Source organism: Hylobates moloch, unplaced genomic scaffold (assembly GCF_009828535.3).
Source record: "Hylobates moloch isolate HMO894 unplaced genomic scaffold, HMol_V3 SCAFFOLD_4, whole genome shotgun sequence".
In the NCBI taxonomy this organism is placed as follows: Eukaryota; Metazoa; Chordata; class Mammalia; order Primates; family Hylobatidae; genus Hylobates; species Hylobates moloch.
In genome coordinates, this window is record NW_026652279.1 from 31,684,262 (window position 1) to 31,699,673 (window position 15,412).

General features: G+C 41.4%; 1 protein-coding gene across 9 annotated transcripts in view; it reads left to right on the forward strand.

Moving 5' to 3' along the window:
• CUNH3orf20 (chromosome unknown C3orf20 homolog) overlaps positions 1-15,412 on the forward strand; it is an 85,380-nt gene that overhangs the window by 44,052 nt on the left and 25,916 nt on the right. For all 9 annotated transcript variants that reach the window (XM_032149798.2, XM_032149799.2, XM_058437306.1 and 6 more), the window contains 2 exons: positions 4,441-4,564; positions 6,023-6,275. In XM_032149798.2, the coding sequence (XP_032005689.1) occupies positions 4,441-4,564; positions 6,023-6,275 (377 nt within the window). The remainder of the gene's footprint in view (positions 1-4,440; positions 4,565-6,022; positions 6,276-15,412) is intronic.

A 15,412-nucleotide genomic window follows, 5' to 3' on the forward strand; every position in this document is an offset into this window, starting at 1 on the left:
CTACTTCAAATTAAGTCTTTACCAAATATTTTTTGGGTGGATGAGAATATAGTGGAGACTGGGAGTCTGATTCTTCCATTCAGTGCGTCATCATGGATCCTACTGTGTATCTGGTGATGTCAAGTCAACATCAGGGAGAGAGATGGAGAGGATTAAGAGGACACAGTCCCTACACCCTGAGTGTATATCCCAAAAGAGAACACTTGACCTCAACACAAGATGGGGTAACCAAAGCTCAGGTGGGTAGAGCAGACTATTTGAGCTCCCCACAGGGCACTCTGCCCACTAAGGGAAGGCTCCTAGAAGCAAAAGCAGGGTGACCACACTTCCCAGTTTGCCCAGAGCCAGTCCTAGTTTATACCAGAGCAATTATATACCTGGAGCAATCGTAAATGGCACTATGTGTCCCCCTCAAAAGTGTCCTGATTTGGATGATAGATTATATGATCATCCTGAACAAGAAGCTCTTAAGCTGTGTGGGCATTTGCCACTGTATGCCACAAGCTTACAGACGCCCAAAGCTGGCAGAGCCCAGCAAGGGCAACCAACCCAATGTCCAATAAGGACATAGGGCGTGGGCATTTGTTAGGGGTCTCCTTTGTTATTCCTGGAGGAAAGCATTGCATCTGTTTTTTTTTTTTTTCCCACTACATTTTCATTCCAGCAGCATTTCACCTTCATTAATTCATTAACGAATTCAATAAACATTTATTAGCACCTGCCGCAGGCCAAGTTGGCTGCTGGAGATGTAGAAATAAAGAAGTCTCATTCCCTCTAAACTCTGAAATTCTCTCAATCTAATGGAAGGGGCAAAAGCATGGGCACCAATGATCATCTAGCTTGACCCTTGTGGTGTGCCAGAGGGTCGTGTGGAATCTGCTAGGAGAGGAGGAGAGGAAGTACCTGAGAAATGCAGGTGCCTGTGAATCTGGCATGCATTGGTTACTTCAAAGAGCAAACTACCCGCAAGAGTTTGAGTCCATCTGGGCTGAGATGAATGATCTTGCTTATTGATCCCTCTACCCTGTCAATTTGGTTTCCACACTCTCACTCTAAAAGGCCATTGGTTTTATTTTATTTTATTTTATTTTATTTTATTTTATTTTATTTTATTGAGACCAAGCCTTGTCTGTCACCCAGACTGGAGTGCAGTGGTGCAATCTTGGCTCACTGCAGCCTCCGCCTCCTAGGTTCAGGTGATTCTCGTGCCTTCAGACTCCCGAGTAGCTGGGATTACAGGTGTCTACCACCACGCCAGCTCATTTTTGTATTTTTAGTAGAGACAAGGTTTCACCATGTTGGCCAGGCTGGTCTCAAACTCCTGACCTTAGATGATCCATCCGCCTCCACCTCCCAAAGTGCTGGGATTACAGGCGTAAGCCACCGTGCCTGGCCAGAAAAAGTTATTGTTAAGTGATTAAGTATGCACTGGGTATGAAGTCACGTATCTATGTTTCTTGGAAACGTTTTTAGATTGCGTTTTAAAAATGTGAGTCTACTTTTCTTATCAAAGGCAATGGATATTAGAAAATTATTCTCATAAAATTGTGGCAATGCTTCATTTTTCTGGCAACCTCTTGTCTGATTATCTCTGAAGTTTGGAATGCAGCTGAGAACCAAGATACAAGCAATTCAAGACCTCCATGAGCAGCTGAGAAAAATTACTCTCAGTCTGTGTACCCAACAAGCCCCTTAGGCCTAGAAAAGCCCCTAGGAATTCAAGTCTTATTTTCTTACCTTAAAGCAACCTCCTCAAGCTGGAATTAGAAGTCTAGAGCTGTGCTGTCCAATATTGTAGCCATGAGTCACACATGGCAATTGAGCCCTTGACATGTGACAAGTGCAAATGGAGATGGGCTCTGCATGGAAACACACACTGCATTTCAAAGACTTAGTGTGAATTGAAAATGTAAAATTTCTCATTAATAATTGACTATTTTGATGATATGTTGACATAACCTTATTTTTGATATACTAGGTTTAAATCAATAGATAATTAGAATTAATTTTCCCTTTTAAAAATGTTTTTAATGTGCTACTAGGATGTTTTCAACTACATGTGTAGCTCACATTATATTTCTAGTGGATCATGCTGGGCTAGAAGGTAGGGTCTCTATTAAGGGAAGTTTATCAAGGCATGGTTTGACAGTGCAGTAGAAGACTGAGAGATTTTTTAAAATGACACAGTAATTCAAAGAGCATAACTGTCTTAAGGAAATGTAACATAGGGACAAACAGACCAATACATTGAGACAGATTCTGAAAACAGTGCTGCGTTATAGAAAGCAGAAACAGATGTTGACCAAGATTGACTTGCCAAAAAAGTGTTCCAATCATAACTTCTTTGAGAGTGCAAGCATGTGTACTATGTATGACAACTTTCTAACAAGATAAACAGAAACAATGAGTAAATATGCTTTCCTGTGGGTAATGGGATTTCCAAATGTTGACCTTAACCATGTGGTTAAGCATCTCAGGATATTTTACATGAAATCCTGAGGCTTAGAAAATTAGCTCATCTTGCATTCTTGGACCGTGAGAGCTGCAAGGAGCTTCCAAGAAAATGTGCCGAGTGTTGGGGCTGGCAGAGAGTCTCGGCTAGGAAGAGGCCATAGAGCCTTGGGCCAGTCCCTTCCCTGTCTGGGTCTCAGTTTCCTCATCTGTGTAGTGATGCATAAGGGCCTGCCCGGCTTTAACACACTCCCACCCTGGGACTTTTACAGTCCATTCAGTTCCATCTGTGGGTGTTTATTTGGGGTCGGTGATCACTCGTTAGCAAAACCATGGTCGCCTCTGTAAGGCTGGAGGTAGGGGCAGGAGCAGCCTCCTCCCTCCAAGTTCCTGTCACTGAGAAGCTTGTTAAATGGCTTCCCCAGACACCCATTGCCCTGGAAAGAGCCACCCATCAGAGAGACAGGCAGAATGGCAGTCCCAGCTTTTACAGCCCTGAGGCCTGGCTCCTCACTAAATATTTCCATCAAGGCAGCTCTTGGGAAGCGAGACAACAGCCTCTGTTTAAATGCTTTATTAGCCCAGTGTGCCACCTCAGGTCCTTTTTGGAAGCAGGCTGGGTATAAATTTCAAATAAATAAATAAATAAGATGAGCGCAGAAGCAGCAACTGGGGCCAAGAACCAGAAGGACGGTTGAGGCTTTGCCATTTGTTGGGGACATCTTTTATAGATTTCCTGCCTGCAGTGTAAAGAAGGACTCGTGGGCTGACTTTGTTGTTCATCAGGAAATCTGATACTGCCCACCCCACTCTTGCCACTTGAGGCTTAAATTCCACAGAAGACAGTTTTTTTTCCTACCTTCTCTATGTTACATGGGAGATGTAGAAATGATAGATCTTCCTCTCAAGTTGCTGAATGAGTTTAGGGACAAAGGAAGTGAAAAAAAAAAAAAAAAAGAATGACCAGGACCCAGGCAGAAAGGACAGGAAGGGACATGTGTGAAAGTGCAGCAGAGGGAGCAGTTGCTATTGGCTGAGGAAATCAGGGAAGACTTCCTAGAGAGAAAGACTGAATATAATTACCTCTGGAAACTGGGCCTGATTTTGCAGTGCCAATGACATACCCCAGCTGTTCAGAGCAGGTCTTAGGTTGGGTCTCCTGGGAAACAGACTGTGGAATGGAGCCAAGTATGCAGGAGTTTACTGGGGACTGCTCTTAGGAACAGCCCCTTTGAGAGTCTGAAGGAAGGCAGAGGGAGAGGGCAACCATGGCAGAGGCCTCAGCGATCCCGTGGGGAGCCCTGGAGTCAGAATGATCCTTCAGCGTAATCCCAAATGGAAGCAAGAGGCCTGGGCCTTTGTGACCTGCAATGACCAGTCAGCCTCTGTAACCTTGGCCAGAGGCAGGTTCTCAGCTGGGCAATGTCAGCAGCCACTGTTTTGACAGCTAGAGGGATGAAGGGGCTCCTGGGGGATGCGCCGCAGCATCCACTGCAGAGGGAGGCCGGCAGAGAAAGCTCTGCAGAAGGCTTTATCGTCCACTTACTCACGAATGCAATAGCATTTACTGAGCACCTGCATGACAAACACTCAGACACACAGGAGACCAAGACTCGGTCCCTTCCCTCCAGAAGCTTGCAGTCTAGTGGAAAGATAGGCTCAAACACAGCTATCACTTGGCAAAGTGCTAACTTCCATCTTCAAGCTGCATTGAGCATGATGAGAGTTTAAAGCAAGAAGCAGTTCTGCCCAGTTGAATCAAGGAAAACTCTCCGAGGAGAGGCCATGAGTCAGGCCTGGGCCTGTGTGCAGGAACACTGGACTGAGAGGGAGAGAGGTGTGTTCCAGGTGGCAGGGTGGGGGCGGGGGTGCGGGGAGCGGCGGCAATAGCACATCCTCTGAACCGGAGCAAGTCTTAGTTATCCTGGGCTAGGCAGCTGGTTCCTTGAGAGGCTGGTGACACCTGCCCTCCCCTTTGCCTCTCTCCAGCTGAACCACAGAATCAGCAACATGGACGACAAGGTGTATAAGATGAGCCGAGCCCTGGCTGAGATCAAGAAGCGGTTTCAGAAGACAGTGACTCAGTTCATTAGTTCTATCTTGCTGGCTGCAGGTAAGGAGGCTGAAAGGTGGGCGAAGGCCTATCTGCTGGCTTCCCCAGTCCTGAGATTCTGGCAGGTCATCTCAAGAAACAGACCTTTACTTTACCGCCCATTCCATCTTTAGTCTGAATGTCCAGGGAAGTAGGCATAGCAGAGGTATTTCCCCATTTTAGGTGGGATCACTGGGCTCAGGTCACTTAAGGCCACACAGCTAAGAATAGTGACATGGGCCCACTTGCATTTCTGAGCTCTCTCTCGGAGTGTCTTGCACATCTCCATGAGATTGTTTTATTTTCCTGGTTTTCTCAGTGGCTGGCTGTGTCCCTCTTGGTCCCCACCCCACATCTACATTCACCTTTAGCTCCATTTCTCATATCACCCATCATCCATCTGGAGCCCCTGCTCCTCCCTTCTTTTTGTGGATCTCAGAAGAGAAAAATGCAGTCACCTCTCTAGGCTGTCCCTGTTAGGCCCATAGAGATCCCCCAAGGCCGGCATGGGTGACCTCAGGACCCTTCCACCTCTGAGTCCCTCTCCTGACTGCTGATGGGCCTGGGAACAACGATACATTGACCCCTATTCTGTGCCACCCCCTGGCTGGGCATAGAGGGGCTGTGCTCCCCTCACTGCCTCTCTGGGGAGTTTCTCCTTGTCCCCAGAGACTTTGATTGCCCCCTTCTCTGGGAAGCCTTCCTTGACTTCCCTAGCAGAATGGGTCACACCTCCTTTGGGCTCCCATAGCACTTAATTATTTTTTCTTTTTTTTCCACACAAGTGAAAGAAAGGATCCCACAGAACTTTGTACATGTTCTAATTATACATCTTACTACTTAGCATTGTGACTATGTCCCTCATCCTGCTCCCCCACTGGGAATTTCCGGAGGCTGGGAATTCTGTCTTGGGGTGCCTCTGCATGCTCAGTACCCACATTTGAGAAACGCTGGTGAGTGAAGAGACGAGAGGTGCCTGGCCTTAGAAGTTTTCCAGTCTAGTAGGGAAAGCAAGACAAGAATATAAATAAATACAATACAACAAAGAAAGTAGATGGAATTGACTTAAAGCTGGAGACAGAGGGAACAGCATTCTCAAGGAAGGAACAGCATGAGTCAGGAATGCATTGTGTAGTTAGCCTCTACATTTGGTGCTGGGAGGACACAGGCTGAATGGAACAGGCCCCAGCATGGGTGCGGAGAGTGAGATTGAAGCTGGGTGTCTTGAAGAATGAGTACGAAAGGAGACCTATTCTTTCTTACATTCTTACAACCCAACATTTGGCAGTGTCACTGATGAGTGCACTGGGACAGGAGTACTATACTGGACAGCAGAGGGGAGGTGCCGGAGAATCAGTCAGAGCGGAGGGAAGGAGATGGGGGTGAGTCAAGGTGCACTTAGATGTTTCCAGTCTGGAACCAGGGGCAGAGGAGTCCTGGCCATGAAGGGAAAATGACAGCAGTGTCTTCTGTTAACAGGTCTGTTTACCATTGAATATCCCACCAAAAAGGAGGAGGAAGAATTTGTTCGGTTCAAGATGAGATCCGGAACTCATCCCGAGCGGCTCCGCAAGCTAAGTTTATGCTCAGGAGAAATTCTTTTACGATCTCAGTCAGGCCAACTGGAATCCTCAATTACAGAGACTTTGAAGGATAAGCCTGAGTCTGCTCCTGTGAGCCCAGTTCGGAAGAAGACCACCAAAATCTATACCAAAGCCAAGGTCACATCCAGGTTGGCTTGGTCCTTCATGTCTTCCGCAGCATCAGGTGTTGTGACGGGCAGTGGGCACAGGATAGTGAACCCAACAGATGGGACCCCTCTCTTTTGGAGCTTAAATTCCAAGGGCAAGTAAAGTGAGGAGGTAAACACATGAACAAATGATATAATTTTAGGCAGCGATAAGGACTAGGAAGAAAAGAATTGGAGTAATGTGTTAGGGCAGGGGTTGGGTATGGACCAAATTTGGCCCAGCTGCCAATTTTTTGTTGGTGAGCTAAGAATGGTTTTTATATTTTTAAGTGCTTGAAGGGGGAAAAAAATCAAAAGATTTCATGACAGGGGAAATGATATAAAAATTTAAATGTCAGTATCCCTAAATAAGGCTTTCTGGGAACACGGCTACACCCACTCATTCATATATCATCTACAGCCGCTTCCTTGTGACAGTGGACACACTGAGGGTCAGGCCTGCAAAGCGTCAGGTATTCACTACCTGGCTGTCTACAGAAAATGTTGCCTGGCATATGGGATAGAGAGTGGCTGGAAAGTGGCGTGGGATGGGCTGTGGTAGAGGGTGAGGGAAGGCAGTTCTCAGGAGATTATATCGAAACCCAGATGCAAAGGATGATAAACAGGTGGCCAGGAACAGATATGGGGAAGGAACACCAGGCAGAGAGCACAGCAAGTCCAGAGGCACTGAGACAGGAGTGAGGCTGGTATGTGTGAGAGAGTAAGAAGGCTAGTGAGGCTGGAGTGTGGTGGAGAAGGGGACAATGACACGAATTGACAACCGAGATGTAGGCAGGAGTTTGGTCGTGTAGCCTTGATAGTGTTATGGAAGGCCATTCCATAAGGAAGTGACAGCATCGGATTTATCTTTTTTTTTTTTTTCAGACAGGGTCTCGCTCTGTCAGCCAGGCTGGAGTGCAGTGGCACGATCTCAGCTCACTGCAACCTCTGCCTCCCGGGTTCAGGCGATTCTCCTGCCTCAGCTTCCCTAGTGCTGGGACAACAGGCATGCACCACCACGCCTGCCTAAGTTTTGTATTTTTAGTAGAGATGGGGTTTTGCCATGTTGGCCAGGCTGGTCTCAAACTCCTGACCTCATGTGATCCACCTGCGTGGGCTCCCAAAGTGCTGGGATTACAGGCGTGAGCCACTGCACCTGGCCTGGGATTTATCTCTTTTTAACTTTAAAAAAGTATTAAAATATTTTTCATGTTTTAACTTTCAAAAAATATAAAAGGCATACAGAAAAATGAGCAAATCCTAAGTGTGTAGCTCAATTAATGTTACAAAGTAAACATATCCTATAATTACCAAGTCAAGAAATAGAGCATTACCAGCTCCTTAGAAGCCCCCTTTTGTCCCATCCAAATGACCAATCTCACCCTCCTTCCCAGGTGGAAGATTGCTAACACCAGAGATTAGTTTTTATTGTTTTCTAAACCCTGATTAAAATAGATCTCTTTGGTGTGTCTTCTTTGGTGTCTGGCATCTTTGTCTCAACATTATGATTGTGAGATTTGTGCATGTTGTTAGGTATAGCAATAGTTTCTTCTTTTTCATTACTTTATAATAATCGATTGTAGGCCAGGTGCGGTGGCCCACGCCTGTAATCCCAGCACTTTGGGAGGCTGAGGTGGGCGGATCACGAGGTCAGGAGATAGAGACCATCCTGGCTAACACGGTGAAACCTCGTTTCTACTAAAAATACAAAAAATTAGCTGGACGTGGTGGTGGGCACCTGTGGTTCCAGCTACTCGGGAGGCTGAGGCAGGAGAACGGCGTGAACCTGGGAGGCGGAGCTTGCAGTGAGCCGAGATCGCGCCACTGCACTCCAGCCTGGGCGCAGAGCAAGACTGCGTCTCAAAAATAATAATAATAATAATAATAATAATCAATTGTAAATACACCAGAAAGTATGCATTCTATGTTGATGAATATTTGGTGGTTTAGGTAGTAGCAAACTGTGCTACTATTGATTGGCATATGCCTGGATGTGAAATTGCTGTCATTGAGTATGTGTATATTCAGCTTCTAGTACAGACTGTCCGTTTTCCACCATGGTTGTTTTACGTTCTGCTCCCACCAGCAGTGTGTCTGAGAATTCAGTTGCTCCACATCTTCACCAATGCTTGGTATGGTCAATCATTTTAATATAGCCATTCTGTAATGATGAAATGTGTCGTCTTAGTGACGAAATGGTTTTTTATTTGCATTTCCATGACGACTATAGAGGCTGAGCACCCTCCATTGTTTATTGGCCATTTTAAATACAGCAGTCCTTCTTATCCTCAGGGGATACTTTCCAAGACCCACAGTGGATGTCTGAAACTGTGAACAGTACCAAGCCCTATATATACTCTGCTTTTCCCTATACATACATACACCACAGCCAAGATGCAGGACGATTCCATCACCCCCCAACCAAGAGAAAGAAATTCCCTTATGCTATTGCTTTGTAGTCAAACCCTTCCCTCGCCCTTAATCCCTGACAACCACTAATCTGTTCTTTGTAGATATAGTTGTGCATTTTCCAGAATGTCGTGTAAATGGGATTCTACTGTATACAGCCTTTTGAATCTATCTTCTTAACTTGGTGTAATACATGTAGGATTCATCCATATTGTTACATGGATCAGCAGTTCATTTCTTTTTATTACTGAGTAGTGTCTGTCTCAGGGGGCCCCAACATCACCCCCACATTCAGAGATTTACTAGGACGCATGAGACTCATTATATAGTTGTATTCATGGATAAGGTTTATTATAGTGAAGGGATACATGATATGATCAGCAAAGGAAAAAGACACAGGTAGAATCTGAAGGACACAGGTGTGTCTTCTGGTGCACAGTGAGAGGACACACCTAGCATGCTCCTTTCTCTAGCAGAAAAAAATGCAGTAACATGTGCAATGTTTCTGCTAAGGAAGCCCACTAGGGACCCAAACCCAAGCTTTTTAGTAGGTACTGGTCCCATAGGCACCCTAAGCCTAGCAACTAGCAAAATTCCAGGCTGCCAGAAGGAAAACAGGTGTTCAGCATAAATCACATTGTTTGCAGTCTAGGCATAGAGCAGGGTGCCAAGTTCCCAGACACCAGCCAAGGGCTAATGTTCTAAAGAAGTTCTTCTAAAGATAACAGCCTCAAGCCTTCTAATGTTAATTTTTTTCTGTATATAATACATGGCATGGATGGGCAAAATTTGTTTATCCATTCAACCACTGAAAGACATTTGGATTGTTTTCAGCTTTTTCTGGTTATGATAAAACTGCTATAAATACTCGTGAGCAGGCTTTTATATGAGCCTAAGTTTTCATTTCACTTGGGTAAATACTTAAGAGCTAGATTGCCTGGTTTTATAGTAAATGCATGTTTGACTTTGTAAGAAACTGCCAACTGTCTTCCCAAGTAGCTGTACCATTATCCATGTCCACCAACAATGTATGAGAGTTCCAGTTGCTCCAAATCTTTGTTAGCACTTGATATTGTTGGGGTTTGGTTTTTTGCCATTCGATAGACATGTGGTAATATCCCATTATCATTTTAATTTGCATTTCCCTAATAACTAAAGTTGTTGAGCATCTTTTCGTGGCTTATTTACCATTCACATATTTTCTTTGGTGAAGTATCCAAATCTTTTGCACATTTCAAAATTGGATTGTTTTCTTATTGTGAGTTTTGAGAGTTCTTTATTCTGGGTATAAGTCTTTTATCAGATATGTGACTTGAAATATTTTCTTCAGCCTTTGGCTTAATTTTTTATTCTCTTAACAGTGTATTTGCAGAGTAAAATGTATTTGGATGAAGTCTAATTAAAATAGGTTTTTTTTTCTCTGGATTGTGATTTGTTGTCATGTCTAAAAACCCTTTGTTTAACCCAGTGTTTCTCAACCAGAGATGAGTTTGCCCCCCCAGGGATATTTGACAATGTTTGGAGACATTTTTTATTATCACGACTAGGGAGGGGGTACTACTGCCATCTAGTGAGTTGAGGACAGAGATGCTGCTAAACATCCAGCAATGCACAAAACAGCTCCACATAACAAAGAATTATGAAGTCCAAAATGTCAATAGTGCCAAGATTGAGAATTCCTGGCCTAACCCAATGTCACAAAAATTTCTGCTATGTTTTCTTCTAAAAGCTTATTATAGTTTATGTTTTATATTTAGGTCTATGATCCATTTTGAGTTAATTTTTATATAAGGTATAATGTATGAATTGAGGTTTGTTTGTTTTACATATGGATAGCCAATTGTTTCAACAGTACTTTTTTTTAAAAAAGATAAATTTCTCCATTGAATTATCTTTGCACCTTTGGGTCTCTTTCTAGACTCTGTTTTGTTAATATGGTGAATTGCACCCTTGGGTCTCTTTCTAGACTGTTTTGTTAATATGGTGAATTACTTTGATTTCAAATGTTGAACCAGTCTTGCATTCCCAGGATAAACTCCACTTGATCATAATGCATTATTCTTTTTCTGTATTGCTGGATTCAATTTGCTAGTATCTTGTTGAAGAGTTTTTCATCTGTACTCATAAGGGTTATTGGTCTGTAGTTTTCCGTTCTTGTAATGTTTTTGTCTATTGAGACAAGCATATAATTTTCCTCCTTTATTCTATTATTGTGGTGAATTATATTGATATTAATATGGGTATATTTCAGATGTTCAACCAATCTTATATTCCTGACATAAGCTCAACTTGGTCATGATATATTTCCTTTTTATGTATTTCTAGACTTTAGGAGTTTCTGTATCTGTGCTTATAAGGCAGACTGGTCAATAATTTTTCCTTTCTTGTCATGTTATGGTCAGAAGTATTTCTTCTTTATCTATTATCTAGTGGACTTTGTGTACATATGGATCGTTTCTTCCCTAAATATTTGATAGAATTTGCCAATGAAGTCACCTCTTCCTGGGATTTTCTTTCCATGGAAGTTTTTAATTAAAATTTTTATTTTTACTAGATATAGGACTATTCAGATTTCTTTTTGTGTTTATTTTGATAAGTTGGATTTTTCTAGGAATTTACCATCTTATCTAAATGTTTAAGTATGTTGAAGTTGGTTTTTTGTTTTTTGTTTTTTTTGAAACCGAGTCTTGCTCTATCGCCAGGCTGGAGTGCAATGGCGCCATCTTGGCTCAAGGCAACCTCTGCCTCCCGGGTTCAAGTGATTCTCCTGCCTCAGCCTCCCAAGTAGCTGCGATTACAGGCATGCGCCACCACACCCAGCTAATTTTTGTATTTTTAGTAGAGACGGAGTTTCACCATGTTGGCCAGGATGGTCTCGATCTCCTGGCCTCATGATCCACCCGCCTCGGCCTCCCAAAGTGCTGGGATTACAGGTGTGAGCCACTGCGCCCAGCCTACGTTGAAGTTTTTAAAAAGATCCTTTTGCAATGTTTTAAATGACTATATTGATCTCTGGTGATACCCTCTTTTACAATCCTAGTGTTAATTATTTTTGCCATTTTTCTTTTCTCCTTGATGAGTCCCAGGATTTATTGATTTATTAGTATTTCCAAAGAACCAAATTTTAATTGTGTTGATCTTCTCATACATTTGTCTTATTACTTTATTAACTTTTACTCTTATCTTTATTATTTTCTTCTGTCTACTTTCTTTGGGTTTAATTTTATATTCTTTTTCTGACTTCCTGAGGTGGATGCTTAGATAATTGGGCTTTTTCTTTATCTTTTTTGAATATATATGTATAATATTATAAATTTCCCTCAAAGTCCAGTTTTAGCTGCATCCCACAAGCTTTGATATGCCGTATGGTAATTATTAAGCTCAAAATATTTTATATTTTTCATTCTTGTTCTTTCTTGTCCCGTTGGATATTTAGAGTGTGTAACGTAATTATATCATTTCGGGATTGTCTAGTTATCATTTTTTCTTTTTAACATTAAATTGTATTGTGGTCAGAGAAAAAAACTGCATAATTTCAATCCTCTGAAATTTGCTTAGACTTGTTTTATGGACCAGCACGTAGTCAATTTTGGTAAATGTTTCATGCAGAGCTAAAATGATGCATATTCTGCAGTTTTTTGATACAGCGTTTTATAAATGTAAGGTCAAATTTATTAATTTAATTTATTAATCATATTGCTTAAATCTTATATACTTATAAATAATTTCTTATTTGTATCATTTACTGATAGAAGTGTGTTAATATCTCCCACGATAATTTTGGCGCGCTCTATTTCTCCTTTTATTTCTGTCAATTTTTGCTGTATGTATTTTGAAACTATGTTATTAGACAAATGCAAACTTAAAATTGTAAACATTGTGAATTTTCCATTTTATTAAGAACTCTCTTTATTTCTAGAGATGTTTTATGTATTACAGCCTATATTCTCTAGTTATTAGTATAATTGCATCAGTTTTCTGGTTATTTTTCATAATATATCTTTTTTTGTTTTTCAATTTTTTACTTTCACCCTTTCTGCTCCTTTATTTTAAGGTCTGTCTCTTGAAAGAATTATATATTTCTTGTTTTTTAATTAAATTCAGTCTTTCAGTCTTTGTCTTTTAATTATTTAATCTTTTTACATTAATATAATTACTTAAATATTTGGGTGAATATTTTTACATTAATATAATTACTTAAATATTTGTACCACCTTACTGTTTGTTTGCTGTTTGACTCACTTGCACTGTATTCTTTATTCTTTCCTTTTTTGCCTGATTGTGTATTAATGAAAGATTTTTTGTTTTTTTATTCTAAGTTTCTCCACCTATTATTTAAATATTTAAACATTATTTTAGTATTTCTTTAGTGATTACTCCAGAGACTATAACACAAATCCATGATTAATTACTAAAGTATAATATAATCTAGCATTTTTACTACTTTGCAGACAATGCAATGATCTTAGAATACTTTGTCCATTTACCCCTTATTTTGCACTATTGTTGTCATGTGTTTTAATTCTATATATATGTTATAAACCACCCCATGAGACACTGTTATGAATTTTTTTTTTTTTTTGAGACGAAATCTCGCTCTGTCACCCAGGCTGGAGTGCAGTGGTGCCATCACAGCTCACTGCAGCCTCCACCTCCTGGGTTCAAATGATTCTCCTGCTTCAGCCTCCCAAGTAGCTGAGATTATAGGTGCCCACCACCACGCCTGGCTAATTTTTTGTATTTTTAGTAGAGATGGGATTTCACCATGTTGGCCAGGCTGGTCTTGAACTCCTGACCTCAAGTGATCCACCTGCCTCGGCCTCCCAAAGTGCTGGGATTACAGGTGTAAGCCACCGCACCTGGCCTATTATGAACATAATTATACAGTTTATATTTAGATTTGCCCACATATTTACTCTTTTCTTTGTTCTTTATTTTACACGTAAGAGTATTCAGATTTTTAGTTCCTTTTTGTGTCTATTTTGGTAAGTTGGCTTTTTCTAGGAATTTATCCCTTTCATCCAAATGTTTAAATATGTTGAAATAAAGTTTTTCAAAATATTCTCTTGTGATATTTTAAATGACTATAAGATCTGTGATGATACTCCTTTTCACATTAACTAGTATTAGACATTTGTGCCTTCTTTTCTTTTTGCTTCATGCTTCCATTTGGGATCATTTTCCTTCTGTCTGAATAGCTATCTTCAAATTCTTCTTAGAGTATGCTGGAATTTTTTGGATTTTGCCTGAATATGTTTTTATTTCACTTTTTTTTTTTTTTTTTGAGACAGAGTCTTGCTCTGTTGCCCAGGCTAGAGTGCAGTGGCACAATCTCGGCTCACTGCAACCTCTGCTTCCTGGATTCAAGCAATTCTCCTGCTTCAGCCTTCTGGGTAGCTGAGATTACAGGTATGTGCCACCATACCTGGCTAATTTTTGTATTTTTAGTAGAGATGAGATTTCACCATATTGGCCAGGCTGGTCTTGAACTCCTGACCTCAAGTAATCCACTTGCCTTGGCCTCCCAAAGTGCTATGATTACAGGCATGAGCCACTGTGCCCGACCTTTTTTTTTTTTGAGACCAAGTCTCACTTTGTCACTCAGGCTGGAATGCAGTGGCATGGTCTCAGCTCACTGCAGCCTCCACTTCCCAGGTTCAAGTGATTCTCATGCCTCAGCCTCCTGAGTAGCTAGGACTACAGGCATGTGCCTTCTTAGACCCATGGGCATTAAGCAATCATCTCAAAATGTTGAGCTAACATTATCCTGTTGGAAGAACTGGCATTACAAATATTAGACAGACAACAAGAACAAAGCTTAAAGATCATAATACAAAAAATAACCAGCAACAGTATCCTAAATTCAGTTTTGAACCAAGAGCCAAGCCTAAGGGCAATTAACTAAACAAATCAAAACTGGGAACTGGGGGAACTGGGGGAACTGGGAACTGGGTGAGAACTGTTGTAGCTATTGAGTAGCATTTTATGACTGGGTTGAATTAAAGCAAAGAGTGGCAACTCTAAAAGAGACTTTTAGTACAATTTGAACAAGTTGGGGATGTTGTCAAAGTTACCGACTAGGTGGCCTAAAGGATTTATTAGGTTAGGTTCTGCCAAGTTACTCATAGCAGTTACTGACTGTGAAATTTTGATTACAGCCATTACTCTGTTCAGTCAAAAAGGTAGGTATTACAAGGGGTAAGAGTCTCATTATGATATGAAGTCTTGCTTGGCGTCTTGGGAAAAGCTGTCTACAGCATGAAGTTGGCAATATTGCAGCTTGAATATCTCTGGTTATAGTGGTTATGGCACCAGCTGGCTTTGTTAACTCTCTGTGTGGCCCACCCATTAAGCGTAAACCTTGTCTTTTGAAATTTACACCAAATTATCTAGCCTCAGTTTACAGGTCTTTAGGAAAGAGCAGTTCCTGCCCTTAGTAATTCAATGAGAGAAAACTGGATTGAAAGAACCAAGACAAATTTAGGATCCAGTCTAATCTACAGGTAGATAATAAAAACTTGAAAACAATGCACAGGGCTACAATCTAATAACAGGTATATTTTCTTTGGAAACATAATTTTTCTCTTCAGTCATCCCAATTTCTACCAAAGACAATCAGAGTAAGGCAATTTTGTTTGTAACATAAGTTTAGTCTCATCAATTTTGGTCTGGTCATTTACATAAGTGCAGCAAAAATAGTAATTGATCACATAGGAATCTCAGATTTGACC